Raw genomic sequence first — 21892 nt, forward strand, 5'->3', positions numbered from 1 at the left:
ACTGATGCCATCACCATTCATCTCTTGAAAGCAATGGGAGTAACATGGCTAGCTACACATACTGTGAAATGGCTGAGATGCATTGCATTTATGGCAAGGCCAACTGCAGTGGATGAGAAGCCGCGTGATTGTGTCAAGTGAAATATCCTGATAGGAAGGTGCTGTGCCACACATTATTAGCTGTTCTGCATTGCTGACTGGCAAAACCAGCTTCTTCCATGTGTACAAGCCAAGTACGGGTTGCCAACAAACAACATGGTCATTTGTAGCAAAGAAAAGTATTCTCAAAAGTGTGCAGCATACATCATCAACAAGTACACAAGGTGTATCCCATGTCACTGCTATTCCCCACACTACTCCCGGTGCATTGTGCATGACAAATGACTGCATCTGTTTCATTTGTAATGTGTTCAGGCATTGAAACTGGGGGACTACAACAAGTGCATGGGATTTGCTTGGTGGTTTCTGTAGGAATCTGCTGCAGACAGAAGCTTCGCAGCAAGTGTCCTCTTCACCAATGAGGCTGTGTTCTCAATCGAGAGTGTGATGAACATTCACAGTCTGCGTATGTGAGGAGATGTGAACCCACAAATATGTGCGCCTCACAATGCAAATTTACACTTAACGTGTACTGTTTGATGGGGCTGTACATTCTCCCAGACTGACTCGTGGGTCACATGTGTCTTATATTCCTGCAAGAGGTTCTGCCTGACATGCTGAATGATATTCCCATGCCTATTCGCCACCGCACTACATTTCAGCATACAAGTGAGGGTACATCCTTGGGCAACATTTATCGGCCACTGGATTTGTTATGATGGACCAGTTGCATGGCCAGCATGATCGCCCGATCTTCCCCAGTCGACTTTTTTCCTATGAGGGGTATCTAAAGGACATGGTTTCTGAAACACCTGTTACTTCACTGTAGGACGTAGTGGGCAGGACCGTTGGAGCAGCAGGTTGGCTTCAAGATATACCAGGCACCTTTGAGAGGGTGTGCCATTCAATGCAACATCAATCTAAGGTGTGTCTTGAGGCATCCAGTCAAAACTTTCAGGATCTCCTGAAGTGAGCGTCCACATTTGTAGCATGTGACATAACTGCAACACCATTTAGTAGTTTAGTTGCCACAGATGGCCTTTGTGACCCCCCCCCCCCCCCCGCCCCATTCCTGTGTGATTACCGATCCTTGTTGTAGGCCTATTGTCCCATGTCAGTTTGTAAATGTTTTTTAATATACCAAACAGTTAAGAACTCCCTTGAGATGGACAGTTATCATCCAGTCCGCACTACCGACGTTCTATATAAGTGCTCAAAAGCATGGTGAGCAAGCGGCTGTGTTGGCTCCTTGGGTCTAGGGGCCTTTTGGCTGCATCTCAGGGCAGATTTCACAATGACTGCTCCACTGCTAATAATTTGGTTCACCTGGAGCCCACCATGTGGATAGCCTTTGCACATTGTCAGCATCTCATCACTGTCTTTTTTTACTCAAAGATGCAGAGAGCATTTCAAATATAATGTTTCATTGAGAAAATTTCAGTTTGTAGTAAAAGGCTACTTTAAAGATTATCGTGAATAAAACACAAACACCAGGCTTTAAAGTAAAATGGATTAATCCATGTTGTAAAATTGTTGGCACGATAACCCTCATTTCCGTATACACAGTCGTGTGTTTAATTTAGTGCTTATTTTTGTGATATTCCTATAAACACGGGTGCAAAATATTTTCGTAATTGACTGGTAACCTGAAAAATCAGTTATCTGAACGCCACCTGTCCTCAATAATTTTGGCTAATCTAAGCTCTGCTCTGCTCATAGAGGTTTTCTGCTCCTGGCATTCTTGTTTTTTGGTTGGATTATTGATAGAGCAAGGAAGTTAGTAGGAATAGGAGTCATGTAGGAAAACTTCTGCAACTGGTGGTGGTGGTGGTGGTGGTGGTGGTGGTGGTGGTAGTAGTAGTAGTAGTAGTAGTAGTAGTAGTAGTCTCATAGCTTCCATAATTGCCCCTGTATTTGAAAGAAAAACCAGCTCTAAACTATTTAAGTTTGACATACATTGCATATTTGTAGTGAGTTGTGGATAAGATATTTCAAATTTTACAATTTTTTGCTTTTTTTTTGACAGCCACCAAACAATGCTGGATTGTTGGCATTTGAATCCAAACAAAAGACCTTCGTTTACGGAACTAAGTGAAAGAATTGGGAATATGCTCGAAGATAGTGTGAAGAAAGTAAGTAATTACATTTAAAATTAGTCAGAATTTATTCACTGTTATTCTGTTTAGGAAGTGTAGTGGTTGCTTTTATGGAACTGCATTGATTTCTCATTAATATGACTTTGAATACCTGTTTCTAAAATCCTTTGCTTTTTTTAAGTAATATATATATATATATATATATATCGTGTGTCTTACTTGGTCAAATGTTCTATGTTCTACTGATGAAACATTGTCACTGGATTAGTTTTAAGAAGCATGCAGTAGCTTTTGTATAACAAGAATGGGATCTGCCTTGACACTACTAAGTCACAACAACTTGCAGTTTAATTATAGTAAATAAATCTCATATTACCTTACAGTGAAATATAATTGGCGTCCTAGGTAACATTGATTTAATTAATCACAATTTTGTGTAAATCTGTGTTCACTTCTGTCATTAATTTCATGTTTTATCTCCCCACCATTACCAGTGCTTCGTGGCCTTTCAGTCTCATGATTCATTTTTGGCCTTAGTCTTAGAAGCATGCTTCATAGTTTCATGTTTTTACTTTTTTTGCTCTCTAATGACACTTCTGATTGAAATGAGACATTTTAATGACAAAAAATTAAGAAATTTAGTGTAAGGAACTCTACATTGTTCTGTTTAATTTCAGCACTACATTGATTTGAACGATCCATATATAGACATGAATTCAGAATGGATGCAGAACACACAAAGTGATTATCTGAGTATGATGAGTGCTCCTACATATGGCAATCTAGTATCACCAATTGAAGATAATGATTACATCAACAGGTAACATTTAGCATATGTTCTGTAATAATCATCTGTTAAATGAAATCTACATCTACATCATAACTCTGCAATTCACATTTAAGTGCTTGGCAGAGGGTTCATCGAACCACAATCATATCTCCCTACCATTCCACTCCCAAACAGCGCGCGGGAAAAACGAACACCTAAACCTTTCTGTTTGAGCTCTGATTTCTCTTATTTTATTTTGATGATCATTCCTACCTATGTAGGTTGGGCTCAACAAAATATTTTCGCATTCGGAAGAGAAAGTCAGTGACTAAAATTTCGTAAATAGATCTCGCCGCGACGAAAAACGTCTTTGCTTTAATGACTTCCATCCCAACTCACGTATCATATCTGCCACACTCTCTCCCCTATTACGTGATAATACAAAACGAGCTGCCCTTTTTTGCACCCTTTCGATGACCTCCGTCAATCCTACCTGGTAAGGATCCCACACCGCGCAGCAATATTCTAACAGAGGACGAACGAGTGTAGTGTAAGCTGTCTCTTTAGTGGACTTGTTGCATCTTCTAAGTGGCCTGCCAATGAAACGCAACCTTTGCCTCGCCTTCCCCACAATATTATCTATGTGGTCTTTCCAACTGAACTTGTTTGTAATTTTAACACCCAGGTACTTAGTTGAATTGACAGCCTTGAGAATTGCACTATTTATCGAGTAATCGAATTCCGACAAATTTCTTTTGGAACTCATGTGGATCACCTCACACTTTTTGTTATTTAGCGTCAACTGCCACCTGCCACACCATACAGCAATCTTTTCTAAATCGCTTTGCAATGATACTGGTCTTCGGATGACCTTACTAGACAGTAAATTACAGCATCATCCGCGAACAACCTAAGAAAACTGCTCAGAATGTCACCCAGGTCATTTATATAGATGGGGAACAGCAGAGGTCCCAGGACGCTTCCCTGGGGAACACCTGATAGCTCTTCAGTTTTACTCGATGATTTGCCACCTATTACTACGAACTGCGATCTTCCTGACAGGAAATCACGAATCCAGTCGCACAACTTGGACGATACCCCATAGGCCCGCAGCTTGATTAGAAGTCACTTGTGAGGAACGGTGTCAAAAGCTTTCCGGAAATCTAGAAATATGGAATCAACTTGAGATCCCCTGTCGATAGCGGCCATTACTTTGTGCGAATAAAGAGCTAGCTGCATTGCACAAGAACGATGTTTTCTGAAACCATGCTGATTACGTATCAATAGATCGTTCCCTTCGAGGTGATTCATAATGTTTGAATACAGTATATGCTCCAAAACCCTACTGCAAACAGACGTCAATGATGTAGGTCTGTAGTTCGATGGATTACTCCTACTACCCTTCTTAAACACTGGTGCGACCTGCGCAATTTTCCAATCTGTAGGTACAGATCTATCGGTGAGCGAGCGGTTCTTGAGCTTACAGCTGTATCAGGCAGTTAAGTTTCGCTACGAATTTAGAGAAAATTTATTTACTTCTTACCACAACAAGACCATTTACTCAAACACAATCATGTATAGTTTGTCAGTATTGATACTTACCTGTTTTTGGAGGTTTAAAATGGTTTCAGAATTCATCACAGGTACAGTATAGGTGTTCTTGTTCTCCTGTTTCCAGGTGTAGTTAAACCCACTGATCTTCTGAGTGTCTCCAGGACAGTAGAGAATTGTCACGCACATTGGAACCTGTGTGCTTCGAAATAGTTTCCTACTGACTAAGATTTTCAAGACAGTGGACTAGCATTATAACATGTACAGTCACAAATATTACCCTGTCATTGAGATATGTTTGAGGAAGAGACTTCACTTTAGATTTAAAGTAATTTTGTGTTATAAAATCCATTTAATATGCGTTGTGGAAAATAATATCTATTATACAATTCTAGTATGCTTAAAGTCCAGTTAAATGGATTAATAGAAATTATATACACCAGTTTCAAAGTGTGGGATTGACCCAAGGACATGAATGTGCTTGTATATTAATACCGTCAAAGTTTCTACAGAATTTCAACAATTTTTTCCAGTATGGCTTACTCCAGAAAATGTGTTCAGTGTCCCCCCCCCCCCCCCCTGTTGGCAGATTCTCTGAATCATAAATTTATAATATTGAAAAAATAAGCTAATAAACATGTTTGACGTTCCTCCAGGTGAATCACTTCTGCGTTCTTGTACATTAACTCGGAGGAAACACAAATGAAATAAACAACAACCAAACTGTTCATAAGACTGGTACTGAATGAGAATACATGTGCAGGGATATTGTAAAAATGTGTTATGTAGAATTTACGTAAAATGAGTTAGTTCATTGTGCTTTCAATAGAAAGAAAATCATTATTTTTGTTGATGGCATGTGTGAGATGACTTCAAAAAATAACTTCAAGAAATGATAAACACTTTAACAAAGTGATGGACAAGATGGCCGCCGAGTAAGTGACGCCAGAAACCATTTCCAGAAAGTTAAGTGATTTAGACAGGAATATAATTTAGTTTAACCCCGACAACAAATTAAATACGTGCATTAGTGTATCATTTAGTCTTGCCGTTAAAGGTTTGACTTTTCTTTGCGTATTTTTTCAGAAAACACGAAAAGATCGTAACTTCGCGAAGTCGTGCTTAGGCTTAAATTTTGTAAACGTGTTTGTTTCTTGTTTCACGGTAATTTAACTAGTTTCTCGGTAACAAATAAGTAAACTACCGTAAATAGCGTATAACTTCATTGTTTTAATACAGATTTCAGAAAAACAGCGTAACTTTATATCAGAAACTTGCTTATATACATTTGTTTATAGGCCTAATTCTCGTAACGTTTTTGGAGAATCAAAGTTAAAGTATCTTGTTTAATTGTCCTTTTTTTCATTCCATCGAGTGAAATATATAATAAATAGCGTATACCTTCATTGTTTTAATACAGATCTCAGAAAAACAGCGGAATTTTAAATCAGAAACTTGCTTATATACATTTGTGAATAGGCTTAATTCTTGTAACGTCTTTTTTGATTTTCGGTAATTTAATTGATTTATTCTAGCTAAAGTATTATTTTTGCCATGAGTGAGAAGTGCCTGACTTGCTGTAGAATTGTTAGTTCCGGGGTTTGGTGTGATGGATGCAGTAGTTTTTTTTCACTGGGGGGACTGCAGTGGCGTGGGTGCTGGGAAAGTGGATCAGACTCATCAGTGGTTATGTGGGATTTGCAGCAGAGATAGGAAGATGGTGGAACAGGAGGGGAAAATTGCTGCCCTTCAGGCTGAGCTAGATCAGGCTAGGGAAGATCTGGACAGGTTAAGGAGGGAGAAGGGCAAAGAGAGGTGGGAAGTGGCAACAGGTAGCAGAAAGAACAGGCCTAGAACTAAGTCAGACAGTTTTGTGGTGAATGTCAAAAATAAGTTTGACCTATTGCTTCAGTTAGAAACTGATGAGCCTCAAGCAGAGGTAGGTGTAGACAGGACACAACAAACTTTCAATAGGAAATTGAAAAAGAATGTAGGAAAGTCATCGAAAAGGAAGAAAGTTTTGTTGTTAGGCAGTTCTCATGCCAAGAGGTGTAGGCCAACGTCTGCAGGAGGAATTAGGACCAGAATACCAGGTCACAAATTTTTTCAAACCAAGTGCTAGTCTGGATCAGGTGACAGAGGATTTAGGTTCACTCTGTAAAGGATTTACCAGGGAAGACACCGTGGTTATTGTGGGAGGGCCAGGGAACAGCATCGACAGAGATCCTGGGTACAGTATAGAGTGTGACCTGGTAAAGATTGCGTCGGCATCGAGACACACCAGTGTTGAATTTGTATCTGTCCTGAGACGCCATGACCGGCGTCATTTGAACTCTTCTGTTGGGAGAGTTAATTTGGAGTTGGAACGGCTGCTTGGGTCGGGTGCGGGGGCTCATATTGGTGTGGTTCCTGTTGATTCTCTCAGTAGGTGGGACTATACCAGGCGCGGCCTACATCTCAACAGGAAAGGGAAGGGGAAACTGGTTGGGGTAATAGCAGGAAATTTAAGGGGGGAGGCACCGCCATGAATGGTAAAATACCAGTGGTTACAGGTGTTGGAGCAGCACCTTTTTTAGGATAGGTAAGACAGAAAGATGTCAAGTTCTACGAGAGGTCAGGATTAAAACAAATCTTCAGTTTAGGAAAGAAATTAAACAGCACAATTCTAGCACATTGGATCACCAATCACAGCTGTCAATTATAAATTTTCACCAATCACCAGAAATTTTATCTCCACCAAGTTGTATCTCAGACCTAGGTAATTGCATTGATGAATTAGTCACCGAACCCAGTTGACATAAGCACAATGAGAAACTCAGACAGGAGAGTACTGCAAATGTTAGAATAAGGAAAGGTTCTCATAAAAGTATAATTAAAAATAAGTATATTTCATCAAAATATTGGGAGTTTAAAGAATAAAATAGATGAGCTTCTGGTTTGTTTAGGAGATTTAGAAGCTGAGGATGAAATAGATATACTATGCCTGTCTGAGCATCACATTGTTACTGATATGAATAAGGTAAATGTAAGTGGATATAAGCTCTCTGCACATGTAATGAGAGAAAATATGGAGAAAGGAGGAGTTGCCATATATGTCAAAAGTTATCATTGTGCAAAAAGTATAGAAACAAAAAAGTTTTGTGTAGAGAAACATATAGAAGCATGTGCCTGTGAACTTAAATTAAATAAAGGCACATTTATAATTGTAACTGTATATAGGTCACCATCAGGAAATTTTCATCTATTTCTGAAAAATCTGGACTCCTTGTTGTGCTATCTGTCAGACAGGGGGAAGCAAATTATTATTTGTGGGGACTTCAATGTAGATTCTCTGAAAGAGGGTAATAGGAAAAATGACCTTGAAGTATTACTCGGTTCTTTCAATTTGACACCCGTTCTTGATTTTCCTACTCGGGTGGTAAAGGATTGCAGCTCACTGATAGATAACTTCTTTATAGACCAAGATAAGTTTAACCAGATAAATGCTCAGCCTGTTGAGAATGGTCTTTCTGATCATGGTGCACAGCTAGTTACAATATATGACATAGCTCCATTCAGCAATACTAAACAGTCCTCCAAAGTAGTACGTTCAGTCAACGATTTAACAATTGCAAATTTCAGGGAAAGCCTACAGCAGTTAGACTGGGATGAAGTGTACCATGAACCTGATGCCAATTTAAAATATAATTTATTTCATGACATTTTTGTAAATGCATTTGAAAACTGCTTCCCCAAGAAAATAGTTAAATATAGTCATAAGAAACCTTGTAACAAACCATGGCTTACTAAGGGTATAAAAATATCTTGTAACCGGAAAAGGGAAATGTATCTGACAGCAAGAAAGAGTAGTGACCCAGAAAGTATCAAACATTATAAAAACTACTGTGTTATATTAAGAAAAGTTACTAAAAAATCCAGGAGTATGTGTATCATATCTGAAATCAGCAACTCTGATAATAAAATTAAAACAATTTGGAATATTATTAAAAGAGAAACAGGTCAACCAAGAGCAGAGGAAGACAGTATTACCATAAAATTGAATGAAAACTTTACGAACAAAAAGTCAGAAGTTGAAAAAAATTTTAATAATCATTTTCTAAATGTTGTGGATATAGTAGGATCCAGGTGTTCATTAGAAGATGCTAGGCTGTTAATGGAAGAGGCCATACCTATGCAATTTGATACAATTGAAATCTCACCCACTTCTCCCTCTGAAATTAGGAAAATAATAAACTTGCTTAAAAGCAAAAACTCGCATGGAATTGATGGCATTTCCAGCAAAATACTTAAAGCTTGTTCTCAACATATAAGTAAGATTCTCAGCCACCTGTGTAATAGCTCTCTGGAACAGGGCATTTTTCCCTGATAGACTGAAATATGCTATTCTTGTACCTTTGCATAAAAAGGGGGATAGATCTGATGTCAACAATTACCGTCCAATCTCCCTTCTAACAGCTTTATCCAAAATTTTTGAGAAAGTAATGTATTCAAGAGTAGCTTCACATATCTGTAAAAATGAAGTACTAACAAAATGTCAGTTTGGTTTCCAGAAAGGTTTTTCAACAGAAAATGCCATATATGCTTTCACCAGTCAAATTTTGAATGATATGAATAACCGGACACCACCCATTGGGATTTTTTGTGATCTCTCAAAGGCTTTTGATTGTGTAAATCATGAAATTCTGCTAGACAAGCTCAAGTATTGTGGCATGAGTGGGACAGTGCACAAATGGTTTAATTCGTACCTAACTGGAAGAGTGCAGAAAGTTGAAATAAGTAGTTCTCATAACATGCAAAGATCAGCACATTCCTCAAACTGGGGAACTATCAAGAATGGGGTTCCACAAGGGTCAGTCTTGGGTCCTTTGTTGTTCTTAATGTATATTAATGACTTGCCATTCTATATTCATGAAGAGGCAAAGTTAGTTCTCTTTGCTGATGATTCAAGTATAGTAATCACACCTGACAAACAAGAATTAACTGATGAAATTGTCAATACCGTCTTTCAGAAAATTACTAAGTGGTTCCTTGTAAACGGACTGTCACTGAATTTTGATAAGACACAGTACATACAGTTCCGTACAGTGAATGGTATGACGCCATTAATAATATAGACCTTAATCAGAAGCATATAGCTAAGGTAGAATATTCCAAATTTTTAGGTGTGTCCATTGATGAGAGATTAAATTGGAAGAAACACATTGATGATCTGCTGAAACGTTTGAGTTCAGCTACTTATGCTATTAGGGTTATTGCAAATTTTGGTGATAAACATCTTAGTAAATTAGCTTACTACGCCTATTTTCACTCATTGCTTTCATATGGCATCATATTTTGGGGTAATTCACCACTGAGGATTTATTGCACAAAAGCGTGTAATCAGAATAATAGCTGGAGTCCACCCAAGATCATCCTGCAGACATTCATTTAAGGATCTAGGGATATTCACAGTAGCTTCTCAGTATATATACTCTCTTATGAAATTTGTTCTTAACAACCAAACCCAATTCAAAAGTAATAGCAGTGTGCATAACTACAATACTAGGAGAAAGGATGATCTTCACTATTCAAGATTAAATCTAACTTTGGCACAGAAAGGGGTGAATTATACTGGCACTGAAGTCTTTGGTCACTTACCAAATAGTATCAAAAGTCTGACAGATAACCAACAAGTATTTAAGAAGAAATTAAAAGAATTTCTGAATGACAACTCCTACTCCATAGAGGAATTTTTAGATATAAATTAAGAAAAAAAGAAAAAAGATTAAAAAATAGAAGATAAAAAAATTAAAAATAAATAAATAAAAAAACACAAAAAATAAACAAGTTGTTAAATTAACTTAATTATGTCATGTATTGAAAACTTTGACTCGTTCCACATCATTACGAAATATCATATTCATGATCCATGGAACTAGTATCAATCTAATCTAATCTAATCTAAAGGTAGCAAGAATTTAGAGTAGAGGTCTGTTCTGTTTTCTGATGAAAGCTGGTTCTGCCTTGGTACCAGTAATTGATGTGTTTTCGTTAGGAGGCGGCCAGATGAGGGCCTGCAACCAACCTGTCCACATCTTAGACTCACTGGACTTACAGCTGGAATTGTGGTCTGTGGTGTGATTTCATATGACAGCAGGAGCACTCTCGTGGTTGTTCCATGTGCCCTGACTGCAAAATTCTATGTCAATCTCATGATTTGGTCAGTCATGTTGCCCTTCATGAACAGCATTCCAGGAGGTGTTTTCCAACAGAATAATGCTCTCCTACATACTACTGTTGTAACCAAACATGCTCCGAGTGTCGACCTGTTATCTCGGCCTGCTGGATCACCAGATATGTCTTGAGTCGAGCACATATGTGGCATCATCTGATAACAGCATCATCCACAAACAGCTTTAACGGTCCTTGTATTGACTGACCCAAGTGCAACAGGCATGGATCTCCATACCATAAATTAAAATTAGGCACCTGCACAACACAATGTGTACACATTATCGTACTTGCATTCAACAGTCTAGTGGTTGCACTAGTTATTAATATACCAGCATTTCGCATTTGCAGTGGCTTTTCTTGCAGTTACACTAAGTGTGATCTTGCAATTTAATCACTTAAATATGTTACCTAGACAAAATGTTCCATAATTTCATTACTCTACATTAATTACATTTTGGCATTGGGATTTTTTTCCCATCAGTGTATTTAACTATTGTTCAGTATTTCAAAGTAACTTCACTGATCACATGCTTTTATTGTTTTTCTTTCCATGCAGTCCTCTACCTGGTTCTGGTGCAGAAACCACAGATGGTCCAGCCAGCTCAGGGTACATGTGCATGGGAAGTCCGTCAACTTCAGAAGGTGGTGTATTCAGCCCACACAGCAGCCGTTCTGAAGGAAATGTTTTCACTTTTGATGGTTCGCCTCAAGCAAAGTCTCGTGTTACAGAAGCAGAACTTATTCATGGTCCAGAGTTGCGACCCATGCTTAAGAGCATGAGTGACTCTGAATCAGAACAACCTACTGCTGACAGTGTAGATACTGGTGCACGAAATGGACATAGGATGTATGTTAATGGAAATACTATAACTCCAAGTTTTTCAAATCCTGCTTACCATAACATTGGCCGCATTAATCCTTCGCCTGACAATTATGTGAATATGCCTCAACAGAAAAGTCTGTTAAAAGGGAAAGAGAAAGCTCTGCTGGAGACTTTTGATCACATGTCTGTATCTGGTCAAGATCCAAAAGGAAGTTTTGAAAATGATTTTCTCTCTTCTCAAGATGGTAGTGTGAAACATGAAGGTTATGTGAATTTTCCAAACAACAACACGGCTTCGTTTGCCTTCTAAAGAGGTGAAGCTTGGTAATGTTATGGAATTATTGTGAAGATTTGCACAGTTGATAACAGCTTATGCAAAATGCGTCTAGTCTCAATAAAGGTACAAATCTTAAAATTGCCAAACATTAAGCACAAATAGACTGTGAAACACCCTTTCACGTTAGAATTCTCCAGAGAGAGAAAACAGAAGGCATGTTAAAGTTTCAAGATTTTTTTAATGCTTTTATGCATATTTTCATTTCATGTCACCAATTTTTTACTTCATTTTCATTTTATGTCATCAGTTTTTTACTTCATTTTAATTTTTAAGATTGACTGTACAGTGTGTATATAGTTTTAAGTATTTTATTGACAGAAAGGCATTGAACAAAATGTAAGTAATTATTTTTAATAACAATGGTCTTTTGCCAAAATTGTGTTAAATTTATTTTCATTTTTAATAAAGGAACCACAATCACTCATTCACATTTTATTTAATATAATGACTTCGGATTGTTGCTTAATCCTATAGCAGATGTACGTGGTTGCTAGAAGAAACAAAGGAAAATCTTGGGTTCAAAATAATCATTCAGATTTGAAAAAAAAGGAAATGAATCTCATCAGCATACAATTTGCAACCATAGGATTGTGAAATGATAAGAGTGATTCCAAACCTATCTCCAACATACTATGCAAATATTACATGAGATACTGTTTTTGACCAGGTCATAGGCATTAAGCCTGATGACCTTACAAAATTGGTTGACACTGTGCTACAGCGTCTTCATTGCCACCACATTAAGTTTAGTTATTTGTATATCCTATCAATCATATTCACAATATCATGCTAAAATGTGGACTGTGTAAATTGCTTCCAAAAAAATCACTCTCTCTTTTTTGTGAAAATGTGTCTGTATGCTGATCATTTACATGACAGATATTATGTTTAGTGACTGGATCATTTCTGAAAGTAGTCAGTGGAGTGAAAAGTTGTCCAGAAAATTCAGTGTCAAATGTTTTTCTAAACTGTTGATGTATGAGGTTCATTCGAATGAAACCTGGTCAGTGCGTCAACCTTTGCCTTACACGTAAGGTGGCATCACATAACTGCGGGTATAGTGGCACCATCTATTGGTAGAGAGACTGACACGGGTGCTTCATTTGATGTTGCATAGCGCCAGTGTGGTTTCATGACGAAGAGGTGGTCACACAAATTATCGCCCACCACTGAACATGCACCTGAGTAAGTAGGAACAATGAAGAGTAGGGAGTTGGAGGCTGTGAAATGTATAGGCAGATGAAGGCTGTGTATAGTGAGTACAGTCTGAGTCATTAAAGTGTTGTGGAATGGCGCAATCAATTCCTTGAGGGGCAAGAGTCACTGGAAGACGATGCTCGTTCTGGACAGACTCATCATGTGTCACACTGGAAATGGTTGCAGAATTTAATGCTTTAATCTTGGAAAATCAAAGAACCACCGCGGATGAGATCCATCGGTTACTGGGTATTAGCACGGGCACTGCCCACCTCATAAAGTATCAACACTTGATCTTTCGAAAAATCTGTGCACAGTGGGTTCCCCACCAACTGACTGCCGAACTGCACAATACTAGAATGGTGCTGTCTTTGAGTCATCTGCAATGTTATCATGAGAAGGAATATGGAGGGAGGGAATTTTGTTATATTGCATTTTTATTGAGCTGTATATTCTCAGTACTTCAGCCCTATTGTCTGTGCGCATAAATCACTTGTCCCAACACTTTTGTCACTGCTGAAACCAGTTCTGTAACTCTTGAGGCAGGATACTGTAAATTTTGCATATGCCATCTCGTGTGCAAATCTTCAGTTTGAACCATGCTCCATGTCTTTTTTGCTTCCTCAGAAATTTGGTCAATGGTCCATGGACGTTTGACAGTGGCAATGTTTTCGTTATTTCTTCCTGTCGAAGGACAACCGGGACGTGGCATGTCATCAGTTGGCACATAGCCAGATTTCAAATGAGGAAAACACTCCCCAAAGCATCATCATTAAAAGCCTTGCCAAGGCACCACAGTAGTCTCGGCTGCAGTTTTCCCTAACAGAAAACAAAGTTTCACACAGACTGTTTTCTCCTTGTTGTCAGCCTTGTCATTAATCGGTGAAGGGTTGAAATAGGAACACAGACAACAGAATACCCCAAACTAGCACCACCTAGTGGCACAACACATAACTACTAAGCATGTGCGTGCAGCAGTTTGAATCCTGTTATTTATGAATGCTGTTGTTTTCAAATTGTGCCTGTTTCTTTTTAATATGTTGGTGTGCCTAATGCTCCACCTGTTAATTAACTTCATGGGAGGATAACTGTATGATGAAACTGTTGTTAGTATCCTTAGTTTTTGAAAGTTGCCTTTTTGAAGTTAGAGGGCGTAGCTAAATATTAGCCCTACAGCAATCATGGGTAGTATAATATGTTAAAGGTGATGATTCTTAATGTTCATAAAGTGCCAAAAAGTCCCCATGCTGTGTCACATAAAGCCATAGAGGTAGCTGATAACCAGCATGGGATCAAGCTGTAGTATAAGGTAGTGCAGAGAATCGATAACTTCAACTGATATATCATGAGTATTAAACTGATACAACACAGATTTCAAGAAGGCTTGCAGACAAATCTCAAACTATTTAATGCCCAATATTGAACTAAGTTCATTTTTGTGTGCAGGGAGTGAGTATCTAACCATGGAAGAATTATTTAAATCAGGGCTTGCAAAGTGTGGCCAAAGAGACATTCACCTCCAGTGAGTGCTCCCCCTGCAACTTGATCCATGGAGTGCTGTCACAACCCCATCATAGCCATCCCGGCTAATTGCAGGAACGACTGTCAGCCTTGTGGGTTGGGGGATCTACCTATTCCCTATGCATTAAAACCTCACACAACATAGATACTAAAAGTTTCATTTTTATTTATTCGTCTCACATTTTCATCCAAAAAAATTATTTTAAGAGCGAAGCCTGAGATATTTGGGTGGCATTATTTCAAAAACTGCTCCATCTCTTTGTCTTGAAAAGTGATAAGATGAATTGATCACTTCGTAAACTGCAGACTACTTCTTAACGATTACTTGTAACACTTTCAATACTAATTTTCATTGTATTGATAAGGAAAATGAGATTTAAAATCTTGAAAATGATTCCAAAACTCTTTAGATACTTAATCAATGATGGAGGTAAATCTTGAAAATTTTACTTCCACGTATTCTTGTTTCAGTTCACAGCAACTTCGGAAATGACACTGTTGTTCCTTGTTTGGTTTGCAATAAAAACAAAGCAAGTTGCGCTTGCGTCCCTTAATGTGTGTAAACATATCACAAACAGTCCGTTCCTTTCCATGCAAACACACATTCAAATTATTTAAATGATCATTAAAATCTGTTTTAAATGTCAGTTTTGATAAAAGAAGTGAATCCTTCAGTTTATTTTCAAATTCTCCAATATCTGATTTTACTTCTCCATTCAAAACCATGAAAAATTCTTTCTGGAGTGCAAAAATATGAGCGAAGCATTTTCCAGCATGCTACCAACAAATTTCAGAATGAAATAAATCTCCATATTCCGCACCATTGTCTTTCAAAAATAATTTTCATCACATATTTCATTGCGGACGGCATTATGACAGTTTCCCCACATAGTGCTTCCAGATGTATAATGCAATGAGAAGTTAAAAAATTTATTCAGTTTCTTTCTTAGCTGACAATGATGCCATTTTAACTAGTGACCGTAGCTGGTGCACAATCAGTGCAAACTATAGGGCTCTATTTAAACCAGAAATTTTGTCAGCAAACTTTTTAACTCTGTTAAAAATATCCAAACCTGTTTTTCTGAGTAACAGAACTAAAGCAAATAACTCTTCACTTGCAGAAAAGTCATACATTATCAGAAAAAAGATAAAAAATTAGCAATTGACTAAGACCTATTTGATCAGTACTCTCAACCCCACACAAAGAATAATAGCAGCAGCTTGCAACTAAATTGTTTAGTTTCTTCATTATGCTATGACCTACATCAATTACTATTTACTGTGTTAGGTGACAAAGCACCTTTTTAAATTGCTCAGCAGCATCATCTAAACCAAATGCTTTCGTGACATCTATTCCACATTCTTACACGAGTATGCTGTCGCATTTTTTTGGAGCTATTGCTAGTTTTAAGCATACCGCATATGATGCCATTAAACTTTTTAAGACTTGATTGTTCAGGCAACTCATATCTCTTTTTTTTTAACTTGCCCATGAAGCAAATTGTTTGTCATGAGAATAATGTCTGTATGTTGATTCAAGGAATGGAGAGAAATGTTGAGCAAGATTACTACCTTTCTTCTGACTTAAGCATTTTTTACATATTAAACATTGAGGCTTTTCATCAGAATTGTGTACAAAGAAGTTTTTAGTCTCCCACTCCTCTGTGAAAACTCGGTTTTCAGTATTCATTTGTTTTGACATTATTGAGAACAGTGGTAGAAAAATAGTCACAATAATAAGCACAATCAAATTCAGAATAATAGCCACAGTAATAACAAATGACAGCCTAAATGATAGCAAAATATTAATGAGAATTAATTTGAACAAAACGCAGCTATCAACCAGACTAATGAAACACCGATGCCTCTTTGCAATTGGACAGGAAGTGAAAGTGCAAGAGCCTGTGCTTTATGGAAGCAAGCTAAAAGAGTTTGTCCCACTCGACTGCTGATAAACAAGTGAACTACAGGCTGTGGCGAGGCTGTGATGTCACTGCAAGTGTAGAGTTGGAAGGGGAAGCAATGAGTGGAGGGGAAAGACTTGCAAGCCACGCTTTGCCAGCTCTGATTTAGATGTTATTCATTATGAATCCATCAAACTAGAGCAAAGGATTCATATTGCCATCCTGCAATACACAGACATAGTTTAGCTGTTGCACTGTAGTCAATGGGACATGGCACAATAATTAAAACACCAAGACTTTACTGGCATACTGGATTTAAATGCAACATTAACAACAGTGGCACAATGTGTGTCATGTTGCTGATTTAGTATCATTGACAGTTGTGTTAAGTGTTTGGAATAAGTCGCCCAATTCCTACTTTTTGAATTTTTGTATGGATTCCACAGACAAAGAAGATGGCATCCCTATAATTTTATACAGAATCTTGTTCTGTTATTTAGTTGCTGGTTTATGTTTTCTCAGATACCATGAATAGATCTGAAATTAATAGATCACTGTTCCTGCAATACGTGGCCATATACCTGGTTTCCTCCTGCTGAAAAGGTCTGACACACATGGGGATTTAAGTTTCCTTTCATCACATTGGTACTGAATCTTTTATAAGGTAACAGAGGTTGCTTCAGTTAAATCAGTGGGGCATGTAGTACCTTCGTACTAAGATAAGGAAATTTAATGTAATAATAGTTTCAGATACTGAAAGAAAAAAAATATTTGTGTCATAATAATTAAGGGAAAATAGAATTTTGTTGTTGTGGTCTTCAGTCCTGAGACTGGATTGAAGCAGCTCTCCATGCTACCCTATCCTGTGCAAGCTTCTTCATCTCCCAGTACTTACTGCAACCCACCTCCTTCTGAATCTGCTTAGTGTATTCATCTCTTGGTCTCCCTCTACGATTTTTACCCTCCACGCTGCCCTCCAATGCTAAATTTGTGATCCCTTGATGCCTCAGAACATGTCCTACCAACCGATCCCTTCTTCTAGTCAAGTTGTACCACAAACTCCTCCTCTCCCCAATCCTATTCAGTACCTCCTCATTAGTTATGTGATCTACCCATCTAATCTTCAGCATTCTTCTGTAGCACCACATTTCGAAAGCTTCTATTCTCTTCTTGTACAAACTATTTATCGTCCATCTTTCACTTCCATACATGACTACACTCCATACATTAATTCAACCACATTCCATTATCCTTGTTTTGCTTTTGTTGATGTTCCTCTTATCTCCTCCTTTAAAGACACTGTCCATTCCGTTCAACTGCTCTTCCAAGTCCTTTGCTGTCTCTGATAGAATTACAATGTCATCGGTGAACCTCAAAGTTTTTATTTCTTCTACATGGATTTTAATACCTACTCCGAATTTTTCTTTTGTTTCCTTTACTGCTTGCTCAATATACAGATTGAATAACATCGGGGAGAGGCTACAACCCTGTCTCACTCCCTTCCCAACCACTGATTCCCTTTCATCCCCCTTGACTCTTATAACTGCCATCTGGTTTCTGTACAAATTGTAAATAGCCTTTCGCTCCCTGTATTTTACCCCTGCCACCTTTAGACTTTGAAAGAGAGTATTCCAGTCAACATTGTCAAAAGCTTTCTCTAAGTCTACAAATGCTAGAAATATAGGTTTGTCTTTCCTTAATCTTTCTTCTAAGATAAGTCGTAAGGTCAGTATTGCCTCACGTGTTCCAGTATTTCTACGGAATCCAAACTGATCTTCCCTGAGGTCGGCTTCTACTAGTTTTTCCATTCGTCTGTAAAGAATTCGCATTACTATTTTGCAGCTGTGACTTATTAAACTGATAGTTCAGTAATTTTCACATCTGTCAACACCTGCTTTCTTTGGGATTGGAATTATTACATTCTTTTTGAAGTCTGAGGGTATTTCGCCTGTCTCATACATCTTGCTCACCAAATGGTAGAGTTTTGTCAGGACTGGCTCTCCCAAGGCCGTCAGTAGTTCTAATGGAATGTTGTCTACTCCCGGGGCCTTGTTTTGACTTAGGTCTTTCAGTGCTCTGTCAAACTCCTCACACAGTATCGTATCTCCCATTTCATCTTCATCTACATCCTCTTCCATTTCCATAATATTGTCCTCAAGTACGTCGCCCTTGTATAGACCCTCTATATACTCTTCCACCTTTCTTTCCCTTCTTTGCTTAGAACTGGACTTCCATCTGACCTCTTGATATTCATACAAGTGGTTCTCTTTACTCTAAAGATCTCTTCAATTTTCCTGTAGGCAGTATCTATCTTACCCCTAGTGAGATAAGCCTCTACATCCTTACATTTGTCCTCTAGCCATCCCTGCTTAGCCATTTTGCATTTCCTGTTGATCTCATTTTTGAGACGTCTGTATTCCTTTTTGCCTGCTTCATTTACTGCATTTTTATGTTTTCTCCTTTCATCAATTAACTTCAATATTTCTTCTGTTACCCAAGGAGTTCTACTAGCCCTCGTCTTTTTACCTACTTGATCCTCTGCTGCCTTCACTACTTCATCCCTCAGAGCTACCCATTCTTCTTCTTCTGTACTTCTTTCCCCCATTCCTGTCAATTGTTCCCTTATGCTCTCCCTGAAACTCTGTACAACATCTGGTTCTTTCAGTTTATCCAGGTCCCATCTCCTTAAATTCCCACCTTTTTGCAGTTTCTTCAGTTTTAATCTACAGTTCATAACCAATAGATTGTGGTCAGAGTCCACATCTGCCCCCGGAAATGTCTTACAATTTAAAATCTGGTTCCTAAATCTCTGTCTTACCATTATACAATCTATCTAAAACCTTCTAGTATCTCCAGGCTTCTTCCATGTATACAACCTTTTATGATTCTTGAACCAAGTGTTAGCTATGATTAAGTTGTGCTCTGTGCACAGTTCTACCAGGCGGCTTCCTCTTTCATTTCTGTCCCCCAGTCCATATTCACCTACTATGTTTCCTTCTCTCCCTTTTCCTACTCTCGAATTCCAGTCACCCATGACTATTAAATTTTCGTCTCCCTTCACTACCTGAATAATTTCTTTTATCTCAGCATACATTTCTTCAATTTCATCATCATATGCAGAGCTAATTGGCATATAAACTTGTACTACTGTAGTAGGCGTGGGCCTTCGTGTCTATCTTGGCCACAATAATGCGTTCACTATGCTGTTTGTAGTAGCTTACCCGCATTCCTATTTTCCTATTCATTATTAAACCTACTCCTGCATTACCCCTATTTGGTTTTGTGTTTATAACCCTGTATTCACCTGAGCAAAAGTCTTGTTCCTCCTGCCACCGAACTTCACTAATTCCCACTATATCTAACTTTAACCTACCCATTTCCCTTTTTAAATTTTCAAATCTACCTGCCCGGTTAAGGGATCTGACATTCCACGCTCCAATCCGTAGAATGCCAATTTTCTTTTTCCTGATAGAATTTACCATTTCATTTCTCATGGAAAATATATCCTATACTGAAATTTTAAAGGCTCGCTTTCCTGTTTAATATCTTACAGCTGAATCAAGGGTCTTGGACTGACTGACAAAGTTGTGACCATTCCCTCCTCCTACCTCCATTGTCCCACTTACTTGGTTTGTGTTTGCTTCTTCCATGCCAGTCAGTTTTGTTTGGCAATCAGGAGTTGAGACACTACGTAGACCACTCAAGAACTAGTAGACTAGCAAAAGTACATCGGAAGAGATACCGAAGGAATGCCTTGAACTGCTCTTTGGACCTAAAGTAAAAACAAACCCTTTAAGTTTACATATGACTATTTATTTTGGTCCTTCATAAAGATCCTAATTCAGATATCATCTGCGCAGACAGATCTAGTGATCATCAACTGGATCTTAATTTATATTATTTTGTATGTTGATTTTAATTACTTTATTATCTGTATAATTGACTTTAGGTCATTTTCAAACTTATAGTGCCATTAAGAAAATGAAGATACTTCCCATTAAAATTTACTAATCCTTCCGTTTTTTAAATAATAGATTTGAAGACTTCCTCTAGGGCTACTGAGAATATTGTTGGTGATCTGAAATCTCCTTCTGTCATTGTATTATTATTATTATTATTGTGTGTTTCTCTTCCATATCTTTAACTGCACAAATATCTAAAAAATCATGAAATGCTTGTGCAATATTCATTCCATTATTAATTGCTGGGCCACTTTAACCTTGCTGTATAATGAAATTAGGAGTGTCATAAAGCAAAATTTTGCTGCATAACAACATTTGCAGCATAATACACTCTATGAAATACTTAGACATCTATAACAGAGCAACCTAGCCACTATGTATTGAAGTGATACAAAAGAAATTGCAGCAAGTTGTGTGTAATATCGTTCGTTTCTGTCAATGAAGGTGCACTCTTTCACGTAAAACCTGGCTGACAGCCAGCTGTCGCAGAGTCCTAAGTCCATGCTGATCGTTACATGGGACAAATGACATGGCCACACTAGTAATAATCTTAAGTCTGGCTCTATGCAAGAACTGGCAACACTGTAGGCTGTGGCAGTTCCTGGAGGAAGTCTTGTCTTCCATTCAAGCTGTTATGCTACGTCCACATGCATTTTCTAGTGATAAGCCACATGTCATTTAAATGCAATGTCTAGTGGTCAAAACCACTCAATGCTTAAATTATTATAGTGGCTTTCATCTGAATGTTGAAGCAGTGAGTGTAATGGCAGTGAAGCTGCAATATATTTAACTTTCTGACACACTAGTAAAAAGATTCGCACTAAAACAGTTTGTGAAAGAATTTTTGGCAGACTGTCTGCATTTGGATGCTAAATGTGCCAGAGTTCTCTATAACCCATTTTCTGGCAACCAGCAGCAGCTGCAGTAGTGGTGCTGTGCTCCCTTGCCCTGTGTCGAAACAGTCGGCTGTCTCTAATTGCTTTGGATAGTATAAAATGCTTTACTGTTGTTGAGTGATGCTCCACAAAAAATGTCTAAAGATTTTTTTACACTCAGTAGCAACAGAGGCAGACAACCCATTTTAATAATACGGCAAGTAGTGTACAGGGTGTTCCATTTATCTGATAACCACACATGTGGGATTGTGTTTGTCGGTGGCCCTGGCCAGTCAAAAGGGTTCCACATTTCCCTGTTAATGGCGCACTGCGCGCCTTTTTGGCCTATGTTATTGAAACACTGAAGCAAATATCACAAGTGTAACAGTGATGTCTGAGAACACAATAATGGTGAAACCGTATTGTCCATTCCACTATATATGTGTATTTAAAATTCATATGTGCATACATAGTGTGCTTGTACTATCTGGAGATTGTTTGCACAAAAGTTCCCAGGTGTTTGAATTCAGCATCATGATGCAGTT

General features: G+C 38.1%; 1 protein-coding gene across 6 annotated transcripts in view; it reads left to right on the forward strand.

Moving 5' to 3' along the window:
- The window catches only part of LOC126198831 (vascular endothelial growth factor receptor kdr-like), a 609899-nt gene extending 597666 nt beyond the window's left edge, over positions 1–12233 (forward strand). For 2 of the 6 annotated variants that reach the window (XM_049935406.1, XM_049935410.1), the window contains 3 exons: positions 2126–2231; positions 2873–3015; positions 11285–12190. In XM_049935406.1, coding sequence (XP_049791363.1) covers positions 2126–2231; positions 2873–3015; positions 11285–11861 — 826 coding nt within the window. In that variant the 3' untranslated portion in view covers positions 11862–12190. Of the gene's footprint in view, positions 1–2125; positions 2232–2872; positions 3016–11284 lie in introns of all 6 variants that reach the window. The other 4 variants (XM_049935408.1, XM_049935407.1, XM_049935404.1 and 1 more) reach the window with 4 other exon arrangements.
- Positions 12234–21892: the final 9659 nt, after the last annotated feature.

Source organism: Schistocerca nitens, chromosome 8 (genome assembly GCF_023898315.1).
Source record: "Schistocerca nitens isolate TAMUIC-IGC-003100 chromosome 8, iqSchNite1.1, whole genome shotgun sequence".
Classification (NCBI taxonomy): domain Eukaryota; kingdom Metazoa; phylum Arthropoda; class Insecta; order Orthoptera; family Acrididae; genus Schistocerca; species Schistocerca nitens.